We start from the raw sequence: 23810 nt of genomic DNA on the forward strand, positions 1-23810 counted from the left end.
GGAACACATTGCAGATTTAATTAATGATTTAAAATCAAAGAGCATGGAAATTGAAAGAGACAATTTGTACATGATGATGGCAGAAGATGCATGGCAGAAGTCTGCAAACAAGCTAGTTGAAAAGACAAAGAACAAAAATATAGATATTTTTAATGTATAGCAGAATTAAATAATTTTTGATATTGAAACTTTAGCAATGCAACTTAAAATCTAAATTTAAAATATTTTAATGGTTTATTGTATCCAATTCATTTGTTTAAATGTAAATAAAAGTTCGTTCATTTGCATCTCTCTTGCTTTGTTTTTTCTAATGCTTTCACCATAGTGTTTAGAAGTAATAAGCATGAAAGTAACATCATTTTTTAAAGTTAATAGTAAAAATATTTTAGGTAAAGTTATCATTTGCTTTTTCATGTCTTAAATATATAATTTTTTTTCTTTTTTAATAGATGTGAGGACTATGTTTTAGACATCTATAGTCTGTGTATTTTCTGTAGGCGGTTCAAGGTCACATTTTTTACCGTGTTACTGGTAGGAGACAACCAATAACGAGGTAGAAAATATAACCTTGAACTGCCTACAGAAAATACACAGACTATAATGCTGTATTAAAATAAGTAATCACAATTTTTGATTTAAAACTTATCAGGCACTTGGTATCTGTGTACAAAAAATTCAAATAATGTTGACGACATAATATTAGATAATTCATGATTTTTGTTTTGGCATTTTAAAAATAGTTCAAAAATTTAATTTTGGAGCTGATATATCTTAGCCTTATCTGGAAATATCCCCCTTGTATTTTTCAATTTCAGCCATAACTTCAAATAAGAGATTTTGAATTTGACTAAGATGATCAGGTTAATGCTGTTGGTAAAGTATGTTCAATTTGTTTGATACTTTGCTGAGTACTTTTATTTGCAATTAGCAATAGCAAAAATGTAAATGATCATGGATATTTAAAGCTGTTTGAAATTGAAATTTGAATCTTACATAAAATGTTCATGTGAAAGTTTTACAATTTTTAGATTGCTTTTTTAGGAATTTAACTTTGTACATAAAGACTTGTGTTATTTTTATTTAAGTGTAGTAGGGCATTCTGCAATAGAACAATCTTAATGAATGCATTTAGCTTTTAATTTTAAAAGAATATTTTTAATAAAAAGGAAAAGTCTGTAATTTTTTTTATGCCTGCTTGCCACATTAATTGTCTGTTTCATTGTGAAAAAAACCATTCGAATGAGTTGACTCAAGCAGTTGTTTCAGCACACTAATTCAAAGCCCAGTTCTACTTGTCACTCTAATATTATTTTAAAAGTTATAGAATACCACTACTAACAGCACTTATATTTTATTTATAATTTCAAACGCTGAAGATATTGCCAGTTGTCAGGACATCCATCTTCAATTAGAATTTCATTCAAATAATTTTTATCATTGCGTATCTTATTAATTAAAAAAATATATGATTTTTTAAAAACTGTCTTATTAAGATCAGAACAGTGCAAATAACATATTTTATGAAAAATGCAGATCAAAAGAATTTTGTTGCCTTATTTCTATTGCTAGCTTACGTATTGAAATGTTAAAGGCTTTTTTCCCCCATGTGTGAGCTGTTAAAAAAAACAACTATCTAATCATTTCTTGTGAATGGTTTTCAATTTAGGGCAATTTATTTATTTCAATAATCCAATTGAAAACGAAATTATTGGAAGGATTCTATTTATTCTTATAAATATCCAGATTAAAAATATAGTTAAAAAATGTTTTGAAAAATAAATGCAAGATTTCATTCATTTTTTTTTTTTTTTTCATTCTTAAATCCTTCCACTAATTTGAATTTTATAATGATATTGATATCTGAGCAAGCATTTAAAATTTTATTGGTCCTGAAGTTTTCACATTTATAATAAGCATTTGGTTAATTTTATCTCTTTGAGGTGGGGAAGAAAAAATGGCATAATTTTTTCTGTAAAATTTTCAAATTAGTAATTGGAAAGGAAAGTTTCTGTTTACATCTGTTGCTGCATTGTTATATCTTGCAATGCAAAAACTCAACTTCAAAATATCATTTTCCTGTGGCTAAAAATGCTCTTACTATTTTATTATTTCATTATATTATTTTGTAAGTTTCATGAAGCACATGCATTTTTTGCTGTAGATTTATTTTTCTAATTTATATAATAATGCTTCAATAATAAAGGATTTATTTGTATCAAAATGTTAGATATCAGATTTAATAATTCTTTTATCATTCTTTATATATCATTTTTATTTTTGATTTCTTTAACTTTTGTAATTCTTCTAATTGTTTGTATTGTTGATTATTATATTGAAATCTTTAAAATATGATATAATTTATTATCCTAATTTTCTTTGAAAGTCAATTCACATATTTTTCATCCCTTTAAAACCTTGTGCTTTTTATTTAAAACTATGCTAAATCTTTTATGACAAATTCTTAGTTTGCATTTTATTTGTATTGTGGAGCAGAAATTTTCAGTTTGAGTAAATTTTTAAAAATATTTCTAATATAATCACCGAGTTTTGAAGGCTTTCATTAAAATCTCATTTGAAGTTTGAATAATATTCGCCTAAATCCTAAAATGTGTGAAAAGATAAAATAAGATGCTTTTAGTTAGAGGTAGCAAGCATCTTGTATAATTAATTTTTGATTAATTGATTTTTTTAAGTTACCAGTTTATTGCATTAATAATACAAAGCACATTCATGGAACATTGAATGTCCTCCCCCTCCACACTTTTTCCCTTTGTCTTCTCCAAAGAAAGATCTGTGTATGCTGATACATAATAATGACCCATCCATGAATCATGGATAATTTTTTCTAAATTTGTAAGTTTTTTTTTTTTTTTTTTTTTTTTTAATTCTTGTCAATACGATTAAGAGCTGGTCAAATCCATCCATCATTTTTTATATAATGAGGAAAGTTTATGATATTAAAATATTTTATGTAAATAAATATTCTCAGATTACGTTAAGCATTCTGTATTAAGTATTTTTTTAAATGAGGTATTATGACATTTATCCTAAATTTTTCTTTCTTTCAATGCAGGTCAAAAGAGAATTTTTTAAATATTTTCAAATGGGTCTTTCTGTGAGCGATGCAAAAACTAAATATGCTGTACGTTACAGACATAAGAAATCGGCAAAACCGAAACATACACCCACTCTTAGACAGGCTCAACGCCTTTATAATCAGTGGAAAGGGGTTAAAAGATGGTCTACAATGAAAGAAGGTATAACAATAGCTTTTTTATTAAATGTATTTGATTTATACTTTTTCTGTATATTTTTTATATCAATTATTTCTGAAAATAAATATATCTACAAAAATAGTTATATGTAAAAGAATGAAATATCTTATCATTTTGCTTGAAATATTTTGTCCCTTTCTGGCACACTACCCTTTAAATTTTAAATTCATACAAAAAAATATCGTAGATAACCTGTTAAGACCTATAGGACTATTTAGGTTAAATTTCCTGGAGATTGTATTTATTGTTTTGATTTGGGGGTGTTCCATCACCTGGAACACTGTGTCGCTAGAGATGTAGAAGTGCGATTAAGTGAGTTTTGCAGTAAAGTGTGAAAATAAGTAAAATTTCTTAAATTTGAATAAAAAAAGGGAGTATGTTATACCTATGTAGCATATTTAGCACAATCCAAGGTGCATCACAAGAAGGCATTCTGAGATTTGACATTGAAGAACAATTTTTGAAGTACTTTTGGTATTTCTGAAAAATTTAGTTGATCTCTCCAGATAATTTTTAAAATAATTAATTTAGAAAAAAATCTATAGTTATATTTAAAATAAAAAAAAGCTATAATATATATATATATAATTAAAAATTTATATACTATTATATCAAACAAACGTATGCAAAACTCAAAATAAAGAGCAGGAAACTCCGTGCAGCTCTAAGTAAATACTGCAAAGGATACAGATTAAAAAAAAAAAAAAAAAAAAAAAAAGGAAAGAAAAGAAAAATTCCAAAACTTTAGACTCATAGTAAAGATTGGTCATTTCCAAGAATTCTGACCCTCCCAAATACTATTCTTTGAATTGAATTCATTTTCTACTAAAAAAGGAAAGAACAGGAAATGAAGACACGGGTGTTCTCTTTCCGACTTGGCATCCCATTGAGTAACATGATCGGCACTGTGTTCCAGCTGATTGGTAATTTATTTTTATGTAATGGTTATATATATGCTTTCTCTACAAAAAATTTAAAAATATGTTGAATAAGTAGTTTAAGATAAAATCAATCAACAAAATAACATTGTAATTATTTTTTACTTGAAAAAAAATTAACAAATTTTTTTGACAGAAATAGGTTTCAAGAGCATGCTATATCTGAAAATTATGTATAAGTTTGATTTAAATTGTCATCTGTTATTAAAAAAGAAGGTTAAAAGGGATTCTTAAACATATTCCCCCCCCCATTTATTATTGAATTTAACGATTTTAGAAGCGAGCGAAGTTAGATGTTCCATGTAGTGGAACGCTGCACCACAAAGGGTAAGGCACTTCATTCTTGTATCTAGTAGAGCAAGCAGTAGATTATATGCATTTGTTTTGTACATTTTCTATACATTTTCACCATGAATACTTTTAAATAACTTTCATAGGATGTTGAAGTGTTTGCATTTAGAAGAAGTTACTCTTGATAAAATTTTAATTTTTTTTTTTTTTTTATATATTAATATATTTTTTCATAATATTCTTTCAGCAAATGCACTCATTAAGAAAACTTTCATCTTTTATTGATTTAAGAAATTTAGTGGAATTCAATGGATACATGGCTCAGGAAACAAAATTAAAGAATTTATAAAAAAATATCTTTATTAAGTAAAATAATATTGAGAACTTATACAATAGATTCTACTACAAGCATGGTAAAAATGCATGCCAAATAGTAGCAAATAAACTAAAGAAATACATTTGAAAAAAAAAAAAAAGAAGAAGAAGAAATAAACAAACAACTGACAAGCAGAAATACAAGACTTGTGCCTTAACCACATATTGGTGCTCATTGTTACAACCAATTAAAAGCTTTCACATAAATTATATATAAAAAAAATGGCTCTGAATAGAGAAGGCTTGATTTTTAATTATTTAGTTTTAGTTTTAATTCCTTAGTTTGCCTGATATGCTTGGATTGTTTTCCAGAAAAATTTCAAATACCTTTTTCAGTCCATGACCTTGATTCTGTTATATTTTGCCATATAAAAATTTTTTAATGATGTTGTTTTTGTTATAAATCTTGTATTTATGAAACTAAAATGATTTTAAGTAATTTTACACGCTAACTATATATATATATATCCACAAAATATCGGCATTTCTTGGATAGGAGATGGATGAAAAAAAAGTTACATTTATTTCATTGAGGTCTTCGTTTTCATCTAAAACATATCCGAGGCACCAGGTTTCTTCATATACAACAGTGACGTAGCCTGAAATGTCTGTTAATGTAAGTTTATCAAAAGATTTTGACACATCCTTTTCAAATTCTTTTGAATCCTAAGAAAGGATTTTCATTAATAGTTTAGACGTAGATATGGGAATGAATACATGATACTCTGTATTCCTTTGATGGATAATTCTTGATTGAAGTGATGTGTCAAGAAACACTCTGAGACAACGTAGTCTTCTTGAGTTGAATATGAAAATTCCATATTGGTAATGTTTTAATCCACCCATTAAAGAAGTTGTAGTGGCATTTGAATTTAGTTTCTATAGGATCTTTGCAAACTGACATGAGCAATGTTTGTGACAGTTGAATAAATATAGTTGATATTTACAGAAATATATGCTCTCGAGCAATAAAATAATTTTAAATCATTGACCATTGCTTCAAAAATCATATTTTATCATTCTGCATGTCTAAATTTTATTGTGTCATTCCTATTGGTTTCTCTTTTATTGACATTCAAACAGCGAAACACATTTTTTTTTCTCCGTAGGTTTCCTTTACAATTGCTTTGTAAATGGCAGTAATTTCCTAAATTTCAGTGTTGTATAATGAGACATTAATATATTGTTTCATTTTACAAATAAAAAAATCTTTGTAACTTCATTAAAATAAACATTCTGAAAAAAGGTAAAAATGCAAAAAGAAAATCAAAATGCTTATATTATTTATTAAAATATCGAATTAGACAGTAATTTTTGAGAGAGTTTGAATGTGTGTTACTCTTTTATATCCAACCTTGCTACTATTTTTTTATAGAGAGTTTTAACTCTTAGTGAATTTTCAAATAAAGGTCATTACAGATTAAATTAAATTGCAAAAAAGGTGATATTTTATGTTATATTACATTTCAATATCTATTTTCCATAATATTTTCTTACTGAATAATAATCTAGTATAATTTTCTCTTTGGATTGTCTCCTTCTTGACACTTTTTTTTCAGTTTTAAATTGTAATGTAGATGCATCAAGGGTATGGCACTTCGTTTTTTAAATTTATTCACTAATTTTATTTGCAATGATAAAAGACTTTAAAGTTTGATTTAAATTTAGATGATTTATACCTTGTTAGTTGATAAAATTTATTTTGTAATATAATGGACATTACTTAAGTTTTGAAATATGTTTTTATCTATGATCTTATATTCAAATATTTTTTTCAGGTGATCTGAAAGAATCTCAACCTAAGGCAATAACATTTAAAGAAATTTTAGATGCTGTTCCAAAAAGAGAAATTCTGTATTCTGTTAAGCATCTTCTGTCAGAAACAGAAATTCCCCTTAAATCAGATGCAAAGGCTAACAATAAAGACATTAAATTTCCTCTTGTTTTTATATCAGTTGGTTCTGCTGCAGCTATGCCATGCAATACAGCTCCTTTACTTTATAAATTAAAACATGGTATTGCTGGTGAGATTGTATCTGATCTTGTTAAGCCCCGAATTTATTCAATTTGTATTGATTCTGCTGCTGCTGTTGTTGTTGTTAAAGGCCAACTCACTGAAACATCACAAGAGTCACAAAATTCATCTGGACATGAATCAGATGTAATATTAGGTGTTCCTATGTCTGTAGATGAAACTCCTGTAACTGGTGAATCTGCTTCAACAGAGATTCTGAATATTCCAATAAAGGTAATTATAACATTTTAATGATGTACACATCTCATTATTCAGTTTGAAATATGTAGTTTGGATTATTTTTCATGTTATGAAAAATAAATTACCAAAGCTTGTTGCAAATAAACCTTGCTTAGTGAACATCTCACATAACAAGCACAGCAAAATGTAAAAAAGTGACTCGCTGAATGAGTAATGTTTTGTTGAAAGATTGACAAGGACACACTGTGATATCACATGTTGTACTAGCCTATTTCTGTCTGTATTGAGCACTTGTTTGAAGATAAGTTTTATATCTACATGAAAGTCTTTGCTGGATAGTGTTGTTGAATTGAATTCCGAGGGATTTGAGCAAGTGTCGATGGAGCCTTAATTGACAAGTTTTTATCTCTGGTTAAGATTATTGGGCCAGAGATTGGTAGCAATGATCTTGATGACCTGATGCAAGAACATAGCTAGAATTTGAGTATTTTTTCAGAATGGAATGCCCTTCTTTATGTGGATTCTTATTGAGAAAGAATTATGCTTGTTAAGTGAAGTTCCACTGTACTTTAAAATGCTAACTTTTAAAGTTAGTAAGCCCTTTATTTTTTTTATGAGAATAATCTCTGAATCAATGAATTTTATCTGCTTAAGTTATAAATGAGAATTTTTGATTTTCTATTCTTTTTTCTGCTTCCAATATAAAAGAATTTGATATTTCTATTAAAATTTGAGTTTATGAAGGGCTTTTTTAATGATGTTATAATTTTTGATGTTTCACTTATTCTCTGTAGGCTGTATTAAAGTTTCCATAATATAAAAAAATGAAGACAAATTTTAGCTTATTTAAATCATATTTATTAACTGTTTGACAATGTTAAAATTTTCTAGTGTTTAGAGCATGTATGTGAGGTTTAACCTATAATAAGCTGATTTCGATTTGGAAAATAGAGAGAAAGAAAACTCTTAATATTATTTTTATTAATCTTAACTATTTGTAACTAAGATTTAATTGAATCGATTACTGCATGATGACCATTGGTTTTAATCATGGATAGATATACACACACCATTATCTAAATCACTAAATGCCAAATTAAGAGTAGGTGAGGATTCTAGTAGACATATTGATGAATTAATGGCAGTCATTCGGAAAGATTCTGAAATAGAGGATAAAAGTCATTCTGAAGTTTGTAAGTTATATCAAGAGTGAATGATATTATTTTTATATGCATTCTATTATACCATACCATGAACTACATCAGATAACATACTGATCTTTGGGAGGGAAGATTATAGTGTTTTAAAGAAATGATTGTATTATCCTGTCTTGGAAGCAAAGTTGGAAGCAAATTTATTCACAAGCCTGTAATTAAAATGTGAGTAAACTTACAACTGTGTTATTAAACAGTTATGCACCGCAGTGATTACTATTATCTTATGGGAAGAGATTTTGCTATAATTAAGATAAACATTTAACAATAAATAATTAATATCTTAAACCAATTTTCTAATTAAATTTTGATTTGTTTTATCATTTAATTTTGAATGAAGTTTGAAAGCTTCATGCTTGTCAATAGCAAATTACAAATTTAGACATAATCAATTTAAATTTTATCTAGTAAGGAAGAAATGTAAATTAAAATTCATAAAGCATCTACATGTCTGCCTTTATTAGATAAAATACAAGGCAAACAAAATACATGATTGCACATTTTCTTAGTATATTTTATATATTTATTTGCTCCTTAATTATATATAATCAATTTTTGTAACTAATTACTAAATTAAGCAAAATCTATGAATTTTTGTTTTAAATATTTATAGGATTCAAACTAAATTATTTTGGTAGATTTAAGACTGAATGTAATTGTGCATTTTAGACTTCAACATAATGTGTATTTTGTTTATGCAAGGATGAAGTGTGTTATCTTAATCCATTAATACTCATCGCACTATTTATAGAACTGTTATATATATATATTTTTCATGGCTAAATCAAACACATTCTATCGTTTTTGATTTTTTGTCTAAGAATCCAAAACTCTTAATCAATTTTTCATTGGATTATACCTTCCATTAGCCTGATTTTGAAGTATAAGTTTTTTGTTTTTTACTTTTATTTGTTTTTGAGGTAAATCAAGGAATTCAAAATTTATCTTTGTATTTTGATCCAAATATTTTAATATTTATGTATAAAAAATTTTAAAAAAAATCTTTGTGTTGATATCATCTAATTTTTTTTTTTTTTCCCCTTCTTTGACATTTCATTTTTTTTTTACAGTTTTCTTAATTTTGGCATTTTTAAAAAATATAATTTAAAAGAAATTTACTGAAAACTTCAAATTAAGATGGGCATTTACAGTTTAATGTGTGCATTTCTACTGATTCTTTTCAAATTCAGTGTTATTTAATATTGAGTGATCATTTATCTAAGAAGCTGTTCTCATTTTATCCTATTCTTATATATTATCAAAATTCTTTTGTATTTACATAATTAATTATTTCAGTTTATTTTGGAAGATTATTTTAAAGTAAAATTTTTAATTTAGACGGAACCTTTAAATGATGGTTATGACGAGGAACCCATTCAAGGTTCTATTGAAAAGACACCTAATCTAACAGAAGATAATTCTATGATGCCAGTAATAACCGAGGCATTTTCTTGTGGAAATGGCACAATAACAGAAGAAGTTGACATTAAACCTAATATTTGCTTCAATGCAAATGCAATAACAGAAGAAACTGATATCAAACCAAATATTTGTTGTGATAAGGCAGGTATATATCATTTTATTATTATCACTATTATTAAAATTACCTTAAAATGAATGCTGTATATTTGCTTTTATCAGAATATTCAGAGTGAATATGTATTGTTCCTGGAAGTTGCATATGCTATGTTAGGTATCTTGAAATGAGTAATTCTTTTTTTAAGATGCTAACAGTAACATTATTAAGCATATTCTTGTATTATATTGGACATCTTATTTTGAAATAAATTGGCTGTTTTTCGATATATTCATATTAGTTTAAAAAATATTTTTGATGTAGAAAGGAAATGGATTTCCTTGGAATTTTTAATGTAAATAACAATTTTGATACTTTATGATTATCCCATCGACCATTTTCGCCAAACTCAATATTATTGCCAAAAGGTAGCTTTGTGCCAATAACCGCAAATTACTGTGTAACCCTTAATTGGCAAATTTTTGCGAGCGTTGACTGGTCACAGGGATAATCCCAAAGCACCATAATTCTATTACTGTATAATTAAAAAAAAATACAAATTTAAAGATTAGAAGATTTTATAATTTTGGTTATTAAAAGTTGCTTCAGTAAGAACATAAATTGGAAGACTATTAAATACTGTTTCTGGAGAAGCATGTAGGATTGGAAATTATTTGATTGATTATTATATAAATGTTATAATGTGATTATAATATAAATATTGTAATAATGGATAGAGTCTTCATGAATATATTATTTGACATTCATCATTATGTGTATAGAAGATTTATCATATAAAATTAAAGATTTATTATATAAAACTACATGTATAAAATATTTTTTTTGTATTTTCTGATTAAATACTCAATTACTACAATTTGCCATTATCATTATTATCACGGCGCAAGAAAAATACAGAGAATTTAAAAATTATTAAAAAAAACAGGGAAAAGGCAGGGTAATTTGAAAATTTCTGTAAAAGCCTGGAAAGTAAGAGAATTTTAAGTTTCTTAGTTCTCCCCCCCCCCCCATCTAAAAGTGCCAATCTCTAAATATTGTAAGAATAAAATATCTTAGTCAATTGTTCCAAAATGAAGCAATATCATTCATGATTGTGTAATTGCGGAAACTCGTCCCTTTTTTAATCTCACCCCCCCTTTTTTTTCTATATAAATCAGTCAAGTTTTGATTTGAAAGGTTGTTCTTTTTCCATGAGATTCCCGAATTGTAGTTAATGAGTATGCACGAGATTGTTGAAACTACGTGAGAGAATAGTATATATTTCTCTTGGGGGAATAATAACATTTCATCTGTGGAAACATCACAGTGATGTTTAGTTGCTCGCACTTTGATTTTATTGAATAATTTGTTTATTATTTGAGAAATTGTGAGTTTATTCAGGTTATATTAGTGAATTTTTTTAAAACAAAGAGCTAATTAAAATCTGCATTTAACATGGATTGGACGGATAAAAATCTCAATCCTGACTTTGTTGAATGGGTTAGACAAGTTCCACAAAATTTGTTTGTTGCATGCTGCTCAATTTGTAAGAAGATAATGAATTTAAGCAATATGGTAAAACAGACACTTAATAAACTAAAGGAGGGAAAGCCAACAAAACTACATGCCAGTGCAAAAAAGTCATCATTGATAGTGGATCTTGTATCTGAAAGGAATATAGTAGATGACAAATTTGATGTCCGAAAATAAGCCCCATTTCGAACTTTTTAGTTTAAGAATAATAATTTAAAACTGAACTTTTATGGGATTAACACTTGTTCACATCAGTCCTTTAATATTTTATGGGATACAGGGGAATATTTTCACATATGTTCACTAAAACAGTAAAAAAAAAAAAAAAAAAAAAAAAAAAAAAAAAAAAACTTTTGTTATGTCACCCAAAAATTTTTTCAAAATCTCTTTCGAAATCTTTAAGATATTAAAAATGTGTAATATTCTTTGATGAGGCTTTGATAAAAATACCATCTGGATTTTATTGTAAGATATTGGTGTGAATCAACCAATATTCACCACAAGATATGGGAATTCTGTATTTTTAAGGATACCACTGCTCAAGAACTTTTTTAGAATTTTAAAGAAGTTATATCAAATTCGGACGTGCAATTACTTTTATAAATTAGTGTAGATGGACCAAATGTAAATTAAACATTTTGAAACATGACAAAGAAGAATTTTCATGCAAAAATGACTGCAAAATCTTAGATCCAAGTATTTGTGGACTACACACAACCCATGGATTGTTTTGGTATAGATATAAATGGATGGAAAGTAGATGTTACTCTTAGAGCAATGTGTAAAATTGCGGTTAGATATGTTGGTTTCCTGGAAATAACAAGTTTTTCTGAATTTCCATTAATGTTTTATTCTGGGTAGAAAATGCCAATGTTTCTGAATATGTTCTAAAAGTTACTGACAACATAAAAATATATATAGATTTCAGTAAAGAAACTACCTGAATCTGTTACAAGTAATAATATTATAAATGCTTGTCAAAATAAATTTTTTCTCTTTAAAATTAGCTTCTTCTCTTATAATGCTAATTTTATTTAGTCATTTCTTTAAAAAAATTCAGATATCTGAACCAATGATGCTTTTTTTTATATGAAAATCTTTTTATTCTTGCTAAACAGTTAGCGGAAAATATTAAAATATTCTCAAAAGAAGCGTAATTGAAGAAACAAAAACATTAGACAGCTTATTTTAAATGGAATGGGATGATTCTTAAAATCCAAGTCTGAGGGGGGGGGGACGCTATTGGAATTATAAGTACAAGTTAGTGGAGTTTATTATTTAAGCTGAAAAAAGAGGCTTTTTAACAGCATGTTTTATCTTTGTGAAAATTATTATTAAAAAATATTTGAATGCTCGTTCCAAAAATTTTGTGCTGTTTTAAGAGCTGCATCTTGTTTAAATCCACATTTATTGAGGAACAGTGCATTATTAAGTGAAATATGAATGGTTGATTTGCTTCAACTTATTTATTCCAAAGCACAAATTTCCAAGCATGTTCAGAATGTGCAAAGATCCAATTTGAAATTTTCTTGAAAAAACTGAATATAAAGAAAGCTTGATTCATTTAGTGAAATAATTTGCTTAGATGATTTCTATTCTATTATTTTGAAATCAAAAGAATTTCCTGATTTTGGGGAAGTTGCAAAAATAATTCTTGTGTTGTCACATGGCATTGTGATTGTGGAAAGTGGATTTAGTATCAACAAAGATATACTTGTTGGAAATCTGAAAGAAAATTCTTTAATTGGCTAAGAACTGTGTATGATGTCATAAACTATGGAGTTTTAAATGTTGTAATTTCAAAAGATTTGGTTTAAGATTCTAAATTAACATATGCAAGATATTATGAAGCTTTAAAAAAGCAGAAAAACATTCAGGAAAAAGAAAAGAAGCAAATAAATGGAAAGCAGCATTGCAAATGAAATTGTTTGCCAAAGAAAATAATGAAATTGAAGACTGAAAAATCTGTGGAAGTTGCTGAAATTGATGACCAAATATTTGAATCAGCAAAAATAAGTGAATAAAAATACTAATCTTGCTTTGTAATGTTTTTTTAAAGTAATCATCAAATGATTGGTATCATGATAGTAAAAATAATTGTTTTCTGTTTTATTTCAACCGAGTCCTTAATTTTGTGTGACTTACAATTAAAGAGCATGAGAGGTGATCAATATTCTCCCCTTAATATATTAATTTTACCTTGCTAAGATCCACGCAATAAATATTTTTTTTTTTCTGTACATAAATATAAACATTATTTTAATATACTATTATTTTGGTATTGTTAAATTGTTGCTTACTTTTTATACTAAATAAAACTAGAGTATTGTTATTCAATTGTAACTAGTACATTTCCTCTTATATTGTATGTACATATAGAGGAAATATAGGAACAACAATGAGAATTTTTTTCCTGGCTTTGAGTGGCAACTCTGATTATATAATAGAGGGATGAAACTGATGTACAGAAATTTATTCTTCTTATAGTCATTATTTATAATACAACATTTATTTTGTTATAAAATTCTGAGGAATACGATAAGTGTGCAGCCTGTATGACAGTGAAAATTGACAACAGTGTATATAACAGGGTATATAAATCAGTACTTTGTGCATTAATAATTAATGAGTACAGGTTTCAATTAAATTCATTTTATAATGGACAGTCTTTAAACTGATAATTTCAGACATCCTAAAAAAATCAGTCAAATTTTAAATAATTTATGAACTTAAAGAACACAATTAATTTTTTTAAAATTTGTAATATCTATAAAATTAGTCATATTTTGTATGATCCAATAAATTATTTTACTACTGAAGCAAATTAGTGTTTTTATAAATTTATACATAGCAAAAGTATCTAATTTTATTATCTTCTGGCAAAATTAGTAATTAATTTGAGTGAAATTCATTTAGATGAAGACTAAATACACCTATATTAATAGATTATTTCAGATATAAAAAGCAAAATCTCTGTAGGCAATCTACTTACTAAGGAAGTATGCTAATTTTTATTAACATTGCTGCTGGTCAAATGCAAATGTAGATTTTTCTTAATGGAATAAAAAGAGGAAAAAACAGTTATCTATTTTTTGCTTGGAATCGCCATATTAAGTGGCAATTTCTAGATTTACCAATGTGCAAACTGAAAGTTATAGGAATAATTCATAAATGTGCTAATATGTAAATTTTCTAAATTCCTTTTGCATCATTTTATAAAATTTTATTTTACTTCTCTTTACAGGAAATTCATTTTTTCCTTTGGTATTCACACTGAAAGGCTCAATTTATGAAGCATCTAATGGTAGATCATTAGTATATGACTTGAAACAAGGTTCAACTGGAGTGCAAGCTACTGAAGTTGTTATACCTCAAATATCTTCTGTCCAAATCAATTCTTTGAATGAAGCAGCTTTTCAGTTTAAAGATGCTTCTATGTTAAAGGCTGAAGGGCCTCTGAGTATTAAAGTAGAGGTAAGGGGGAAAAAAGTCTTACATTCTTTTTCCCTTCTAATAAAATAAATTTTCACAGTTATGAGAGGCTTTAAATATAATAATATTTTTGAAAATTATTGATTTTGGAATTGCCTTTATATCAGGATCTAAAGAATGTAAAATATCAAAGAACTTTCCAAATTCACAACAACTCATTTAAATTCTGTTTACCATTATCTTTTATTTCTTATCAGATTATTGAAATACTTCAGCAAAAAATAATAGTAGAAAGCTACATTTATTTTCAATAAAAGTAGTTATTTTCAGAAAGGTACTACTTTTCTGAAAATATTTCAGAAGATTCAATTCATCAGTGCATTTTGTGTCACCAACTATAGTTTAAAAATTTAACTCTTAATGATAAGAATTTATATCCAGAAATAAAAATATTCAGACATGATAAATTAAAAAGCAGGGTTCGATTTTTTTAAGTATGTTTTATTATTTTTGTTTATGAATGTTTAACTATGACTTATTTAAATTCTGCCTTCCACTGGCAAATTTTATTAAGAACTTTTATTTTATTTTGACTAATAAAACAAAACTATCATTTTATTTATTTTAATTTGAAAATGATTTAATTGTGTTCAGTTATTAGTTTAAAAGATGTATAAATAAGCTTTGGAAACATGATTCTATTATAATCCATATATGAACCAAACTTATGAGTAAATATTATTTTATTTTCCTCAGATAGAAGTAAATATATATTTTAGGAATAAGTAAAGCCTTTAAGCAAAACATATAAAAAAAGTGAAATATTAAAAAAATTAAAGCTTATAGAGATGAACCATTAATAAACCTAATAAATAAATACTGTTAATCTTTTTATTTATTTTTTTAAGTTAATCATGGGATAAGTTTAAAATGGATTAAATTCAGTTTTTGTGTTGAAGTTGAAAGAAATTGAAAACTGAAATTAATGAAGATTAGAGTAAAAAATGAAGGAACCTAAGTCCTAAATATAGACACAATATTTTAATTATCCATCCTGTATACAGAATGTCCACTCTCTCATAACCCAAGATTTAATTTTTAAACCATTATAACAGAACATATAGTTCCAGTTGGAAAAATTCTTTAATTAACATAAAGAATTATATTTCTTGGTGTTTCAACCAGTAAATGTATTTCTGAAAATATTTTTCGGTATATAAAATCCTCCTATCCTTTTAGTCATATGTAGTAAAATATTCTTGTCATTCTACTTTAAAAAAAAGGCTCAGTTCTTCTGGAAAGAATGAACTATAAAGCTTAGAATATCACTATTTTAGATAATTTAAATCATTGCAAAGTTGCTTAAGGGCTTATCCAAGGACTTCATTTTATAGAAACAAACCATTGATGGTTTAAAATAAAGAAATTTAAATCTTCATAATTCGATAAGTCTTGATTGTTGAAGATCGGAAATTTTATTTGTTTAAAATGTTAGTCTCCTAGAATATTTATCTTTATAATGACTAATGAAAAGAAATATGACTAATTTCGATTTCATAACTTTTTCAGCAGTTTATTTTTTATCTGAAAGAACTTTTCTCAAAATGGTGTACTTTTTTATGAATGATAATTTTAATTTTTAATTTATGTATAAAGTGGTAAAATAAATAAATAATAAGAATCTGAACACTTAACTTATTTTAGCACAAATTTTATAGAAATTTAATTTCCTTCATGACTTAAGATAACATTTGCAAATATAAGTTATACTTTTGATATAATATTATGCATTAATATATTATTGGCACTTAATCATGGATTTGTTTTTCAGACTGAATTTTCAGAAGCAAAATTAAACTCAACATCTAATGGCAACACAAATGAAAGAGTATATGAAAAAGATATAATACCAGTTATTATCAATGCATCATCATGCAGCGATCTTTTTCCAGTTATTGCAGATTCAATAATTGGATGGTCTAAAAAACCAAGGGAAGATCTGGTGGTATCACCTGTTGGTATGTTTTGTTTAATATGATAAAAGTTTGAAAATAAATTATTGTATAATTTATTTGAATTGTTATTTAACTTAAAAATACTTGAGTAGAAATTTTGAGTGAATCCAATCTGATTTTAAAAATTTTATTTGCCATAGATATGTTTTTGATAAAACTACATAATTTTTAGTACTCTTAAATGTTTTATTTCTTCTAAATGAGCAAATGAATTGAGTCTTTGTGTCTGACTTTTTGCACTCACCATTGAATGTAGAGGTTTCAGCAATAGTATAAACATATTTTGGAAAGTGAAAACATCCACCCCAGAGCAATTTACTTTTTGAAATTTCAAATAATTAAAATCAATCCAAAATATTGATTTAAAAAAATTCAAATTAGATGTTTTTACAAAATGTGATAATTCTCTATTCAGTATTCTCCTTTAGAGTGTCAACAGATAGCTAAGCCTATGTATTCACTTTTCTTATTAAGTAGATATCTCAAAGCATTAATTAAATAAAAATTAATGCACAAATATGTTATTTTTTGGCATCTTCCTTATAGACAACTAACTTCTTAAAATATTATCACAAAAAATCGTTTTTATTCCATCTTAAAGTTAAAAAAAAAAAAAAAAAACTTTTTAATTATATCAGTTTAACTGGTGCACAATTTTGTACTCAATTAAAAAAATTTTTTTAATATTTATATATTAACAATGCTTGTCATAATGAAAGTTCCAGTTAATTTCATTCTTAATTAAACCTTTTTTAAATATATAACGTAGAAATTTATTTTGAATTTTATAATATAAAATCTCTTTTTATTTTAATAAAATGCAGTCCATTTTCATGGTTTCATTACCTTTTAAAGTCTAGTAATTTTTTGTTGTTGTTAATTCATTATTTAAAATAAAATTTTTTTTAAATAAGTTTATATTATTTAAATAGTTTTATTTTTTAGCTATGATTTTTAACCTCTCTTGATTTATAGCAGGATCATCTTCTGAAAATAATATTATTTATTTGTTATAATTATCTTAAACATGTTATTTATTATTTGTTAAATGATGTGCAATAATTGTGACTTAAATAAGAATTTTACTTGAATAAAATAAAATTAAATATTTATTATATCTCCGAGTTTTTACAGTTATTCTGCATAATTCTTTTTTTCTATAGTTGAAGGTAAAATTGTTAATCATTAATTTCATTAATGACAAAACATTTTACAAATTTTCATTGCAATCATGAAAAGTTAATGCATTTCCAATGCAATGTTTTTTTGTATTTTTCAATTCATTTCTTTATCTATTATAGCGATTAATGTTTTCAGTTTATCAGAATTAAATTAATCACAAAATTTAAATTGGATTGAATAATGAAATTAATATGATGAGTGACTAGTTGGTTAACCCTCCTAGTGTCAGTCTGAAGAAATCTTTGCAAACTTTTCTGCTTTCACAACAGATACCTCAGAAAGAAAAAACTCTCCAAACAGTGCAAAGCTTGAGATTTTTGGGTTGTCTGTTTTTGTCTTCCTCCAGATATCAAGCTGTGAGACAATAAGAAGGGCGTGATTATTCTGAGACGTTATTTTTGAGATCTGAAAAATAAATGCATATCCATAATTAGACTTAAATAATTGACATAAAATCAAATGTATGATAACTATACCTGGTTTTTACACTTATATGTATTATTACTATTAACCTGTTCTATAGGGTTTTAAAACTTTGTATCTTAAGAAAGTAATTTATCTAAAAAATAAAAGAAACATAAAGTAAAAATTATAAAATTTCACAATTTTCTCTTTTATAGATTGCTTTCATTTGAAGATATTTAAATTGAAATTGCTTATACAACTTATATTTGAAAATACAAGACAGTAATACAATACAGAAAATAAGACACTTATTTCTGTCTTATGTGAAAATAAGACAATTTATATTTGAAATCTCTAAGACACTATACAGATTTACTTAAAACATGAGTATGTTTATAACTTTTAATGAAATCATTTTCTTAGTTTTCATTAGTATTTAAAAGGGAGAGGTCTACAAAATGTATATAACCAACAATTTGAAGCCTTTTTTTTCTTTTTTTTGGAAAGATTAACATTGATTATGTTAAATAATATATTTTTATAATGTAATAATCTGTATATGCTAAATTGAATGTTTGTTTAATTCTTTAAAGCTTATGCAATTCCACATTCCTTGAAGAATTCAAACAAAATGTGGTACAAATGTTCCTTAACACTTTTGAAGGGTTAACTATACTATTAAAAGTTTTTACAAATCCCTAAAGGCTCAAATATGAGGTTTGAAAAATTATACGTTTTTCTGCCATAATTTCTGATCAAATCCCTGCAAAGAAATATTTTTACACCATCCTAAAATTTAAGAAATAATAATAATAAGCATTGTAGTGATATCAGTTTTATTGTTTTGCTATTCTTCTCTGGTTTTTAATAAGATTTTCCAAGTTTATATAAACACTATTTTGATCAGTTTATAGGTATTAGTCAAGTAATAATTTAAAAGAAATTTTAATTAACCAATTCTATAAAAATTATATTCTTTAAGTTGGTTATTCTTGGTCATAAAGTTAAGTTATTCTTGGGTTCCTCGCATGCAAGCAAGGGAACCGCACACAGGCTGAAGAAAAACTCTGGAAATACTCTGTTTCCGGTGTCAGGGTTACCAAAATGTTCGCTTTAGGCAGAGATCTGTCATCCCATCCGGTGACGCATTACAGTTCTGGTGCTACAAGTTCCATTTTTTACCCTAAAAAAATACATGAGTTTTCATATGAAATTAAACAGTTTGAAATAGTCCAATGTTTTGAGTTGATGTATTATTCTGTTTTGGGTTTTCTTCATAAACAATGTATAGTGATGCAGTATTTTTTTGATTTTTTTCGAAAATAAAAAATGGAAGACTGCAGACAATCATCAATGACTTATCTAGAGGCCCATGTGCTTTTGTATGGAACAATAATTTGTGGTTGGGGCTGGGTAACTGGTTCATTAGTTTATGTTATTTGTTATTATTTTAAACATATAGAGATGATGAAATATGTGCTAGAAAATAAAGTATTTTGCTTCTTTTTTTTAATATATAAATTTCAAGTTCTCATGAAAATTTAAATTAGGGCAGTATGTTATTGAATCATTTACGTTCAACGATTTGTCCAGATAACTGTTAACGTATTACTCAATTTTTTTCATTTAGAATCTCTTGAATATATGTTGAATCTGCAAAATGTTTTTTACACTTAATTTTAAAATTTTATTGCTTTTCTTCTTTTTTCAGCTCCTATAAAGGCTGTAATAAATAAACCTGTACTTCAAAGAAAAAAATTGTGCAAAAATGTGGCAACAAAACAGGTAATTGTAACAGAAATTGATAAAAACGATGAAGACTATCAGTTTTTAATGTCCCTACTTCCAGAAATGAAGAGATTACCTCCAGAGGAAAAAAACAGTGTTAAAAACAGAATAAAAGATGTTTTTCTTACCAATCGTTTGGCAGCAAATCGAATTCAATATGAGAAGAAAAGCACTAACATATATCGAGATTGTGGTGTTCTGCCTATTTCAGGTGGTTGGAAGTTTTGATTTTGTGTTAAAACTGTTATTCTGAATTTTTGTTCAATTGCGTCAGCAGAACCATGAAAAGCTGAGTTGAACCATTTTGCAAAGTACTGGTAAGTGCAACCCCTTGCCAATTAAGAGTATGGTGGCTGATTCATGTCTTTTGCTATTTTTCTGGTCATGTTGGTAATCTTACAGAAATTTGAATTGAATTCTAATTAATGAAATCAATTAATTAAAATCAATTTAAGGAAAATGTATAAATTTTATATTCAGAGAAATTTAATGAAAAAAAAAAGTTCTGTTCATATATGATTCCTTTATTATCAATAGAAATAAAATATTCTTCAAGATAACACTTTTCATATCTTGAACCTGTGTTCTCTCTGTGCTTGAGCTCTGAGAATTTTATTTTTTTATATATATATATGTATTTTCGATTATTTTTTAAATAGCTTTTTTCAGTTGAGGCATTTTATTTTCAATTTAAGTTCAGATTTTTTTTTTTTTTTTTTCAATCTTTATGCTTATTTTTACAGATGATTCTGCTTTTGTTGAAAAGTAAAAGCTGATTGTGTAAAATTATAGGTTTAAAAAATATCCATTTTTGGCTATTCTTGCTCAAAATTTTGTTAATAGAGTTACTCTAATTCTTCTTAATAAAATTCTGATTTATTCTATTGGGGGGGGGGACACCTTTATATAAAAATACAAAAATGTAGTATGTGATTTTATGATTTGCCCTTTATCTAATATTATTTGTTATGAAAAATAATTTGTAAGTTAAAATGATAAATGATTTTGTTGACTTTTATATTATAAATTGGAAAATAATTGTTGCATTTTAAGATAGTAAAATTTTCAAAACCCTCATATTTTATAATGCATTTCATTTATTTATTACAAATATTCCATCTAAACAGATTCATCATTTTTTAAAGTCAAAATTGATTGCTGTCCCTGCAAGCTTTTCAGATAAAATCTGTTAGTAATTATTTAAACATGTTTTTAGAGAACCTAATTCTTTACTAATTTTAATTTTGAAGTTTTAGTTTTTATCATTTTAATTATCAAAGTTATAAGTATTGTTTATAAATTGACAATAATCATTTTTCCTTTTGAATCATTTTTGAGGAATTCTGTTCTGTTTATTTCTGTTGTAAAAATAATAGGGTGCTTTATGATTTATGAATACTTAATAGTGGTTTAACATGGACTTATTAATTTAATATTGAATCCTTTATTTTACTTTTTTTTAGTTTTGCCTAAAATTTAAGTATTGATATTTAAAATTTATTTGTTGTTGTTTTCTGCCATAATTTTTTTAAATTTTTTTGTCCAATTTCAGATGAAAAAAATTCTTTTATATTAAATTAAAATATCTACAACTTTTGGTTTCTGAATTAGCAAGTATGTCTCATGATGTGAAATATTTGTCATTTAGTTTGTTATTTTAGTCTTTTCTTTGTGATCTTAATCAAAGATGATTATATATTTTTTCTTTAAACATATTATTTGATGAATTTACTATCTATGAAAGCTATGCTAGATATTTACTTTCATTTTTATGCATTATTAATTAGCATAGAGAGGTTCACTTTTCAATTTTTCTTAAAAAGTTTTAGTAAAATATATTAAATGTCATCACTGAAGTTTTGTATTTCTTTATACCATCAAGTATTGAAACTTATGTGTTTGAATATTTATATATTGGTGTAAAATCTCCCCCTCCTTGCAACATGGTAGACAACTTTTCAGATAAGCAAATGATTGCAATTTCAATAATTAACATTTTGTACTTGTTACTTGATTCTTAATTCATGTTTAAAATCATTACTTTTTGAGCATAAAATTTTCAAGAAAATTTTTTGGAGAATTTTTGTATTATGACTTATATGTAAATATTTTTCATTATTGTTCTTAATTTACAAAACTTTAATGAAACATTTGTAAATAAATTATGCATATTTTGATATACGTGTACTTTGTCTTATTTTAATATTTATCAAATTGTAAATATAAATAAAGTAATGTACAAGAGTTCATTTTTAATAAGAAAATGTGAAAAATAGAATTGTCTGTAAAAAAACGCTTCTCTTTGAGACAGTCGCTTGCAAAATTCTGCAAGACTTATTGAAGAAAAGTTGCAAATTGCTAAGGAATAAAAAAAGGGAAAAAATTATTGACATCTCCTGGTCATGTATAGTTTTAAATGTCATGAAAAAAAGGGAAATTTTTTTGTTAATTTTAAAAAAAAAATCTCAATGTCTTTCTTTTTATTTCAGTTGTTGATTATTTAATATCTTAAAAGCTATAAAAAAGATTGATCTATCATTTGGATCCTGTGTTCCTACTAAAGTTTAAAAAAATAATATTTGAAATAACATTAATATGTGTTTTTAGTCCCTGGTTTGATTATTCAACATCTTAAAAGTTATAAAAAAGATTGATCTATCATTTGGATCTTGTATTCCCACCAAAGTTCACAAAAAATATTTGAAACTACATTAATAAGTATTTTTAAACCCTAGTTATCACTATAATGATCACACATCATTTCAGCAATAAAAGCTGCAGGCAATTAATAGTTTTAAATGTCATGAAAAGAGATGAAATTTTTTTGTTAATTTTAAAAAAATCTCAATGTCTCTCTTTTTATTTCAGTTGTTGATTATTTAACATCTTAAAAGCTTTAAAAAAGATTGATCTTTCATTCGAGAATTTTAATTATTAATATGCATTTTATTGGTTAAATGTAAAAAAATATCCATTTAATTTATTTTCCTTGTTTCTGGCAATATATACTAAATATCAAAATGATAATATTCTTTGCTAGTTAAAAATTAATTATCATAAAATATGAAAAATATTAAAGAATTATGGATTTTTATAGAAACATTTTATCTATTAATACATCATGCAACAACTAAGACATCTACGGAAGCCCTTTAAGCCAATCACATTTCATATTTATTATTACTGTTTGAATATTTATTTATTTTACTTTAATTACATTTTTAAAAAAGTTTTGCAATTCTGTGCAATTTGGAAATTAAATAGGCACATAAGTTTAAAATACTTAGCAGAGATCTACTGTTTATGTTCTGAGAGACTAATGAAAGTCACCCTGAATAAGATGTCACTAGGAATATTTTACTTAGTAGGAAGTGATAAGAAAGGAGGTTCCAGGTGTTTTGTAAAACCATTCATCAGCTGGCAAATAGGTACATCATATAGTTAGTTCCTTTTTTTGAGATGCCTCAAATTAGGGCAACAATTATTATGAACAATCTTGAAACTAAAGAACACTTTACAAAACAGTAATAAATTACATTAGAGCCACTAATGTAATTTTTTATAATCAAACTGGCAAAATTTTATGTTCTATATTTTATTTATCAGCCTTAAATATGTTATTAAAAATATC

General features: G+C 25.8%; 1 protein-coding gene across 1 annotated transcript in view; it reads left to right on the forward strand.

The window, feature by feature from the left end:
* LOC129961904 (uncharacterized) overlaps nt 1–22284 on the forward strand; it is a 28041-nt gene extending 5757 nt beyond the window's left edge. The window contains exons 3-8 of the mRNA XM_056075531.1: nt 3074–3257; nt 6658–7127; nt 9647–9875; nt 14602–14831; nt 16621–16807; nt 20103–22284. Of these exons, the coding sequence (XP_055931506.1) occupies nt 3074–3257; nt 6658–7127; nt 9647–9875; nt 14602–14831; nt 16621–16807; nt 20103–20407 (1605 nt within the window). The 3' untranslated portion in view covers nt 20408–22284. The remainder of the gene's footprint in view (nt 1–3073; nt 3258–6657; nt 7128–9646; nt 9876–14601; nt 14832–16620; nt 16808–20102) is intronic.
* The last annotated feature ends 1526 nt before the right edge of the window (nt 22285–23810 follow it).

This window comes from Argiope bruennichi, chromosome 2, assembly GCF_947563725.1.
Source record: "Argiope bruennichi chromosome 2, qqArgBrue1.1, whole genome shotgun sequence".
Classification (NCBI taxonomy): domain Eukaryota; kingdom Metazoa; phylum Arthropoda; class Arachnida; order Araneae; family Araneidae; genus Argiope; species Argiope bruennichi.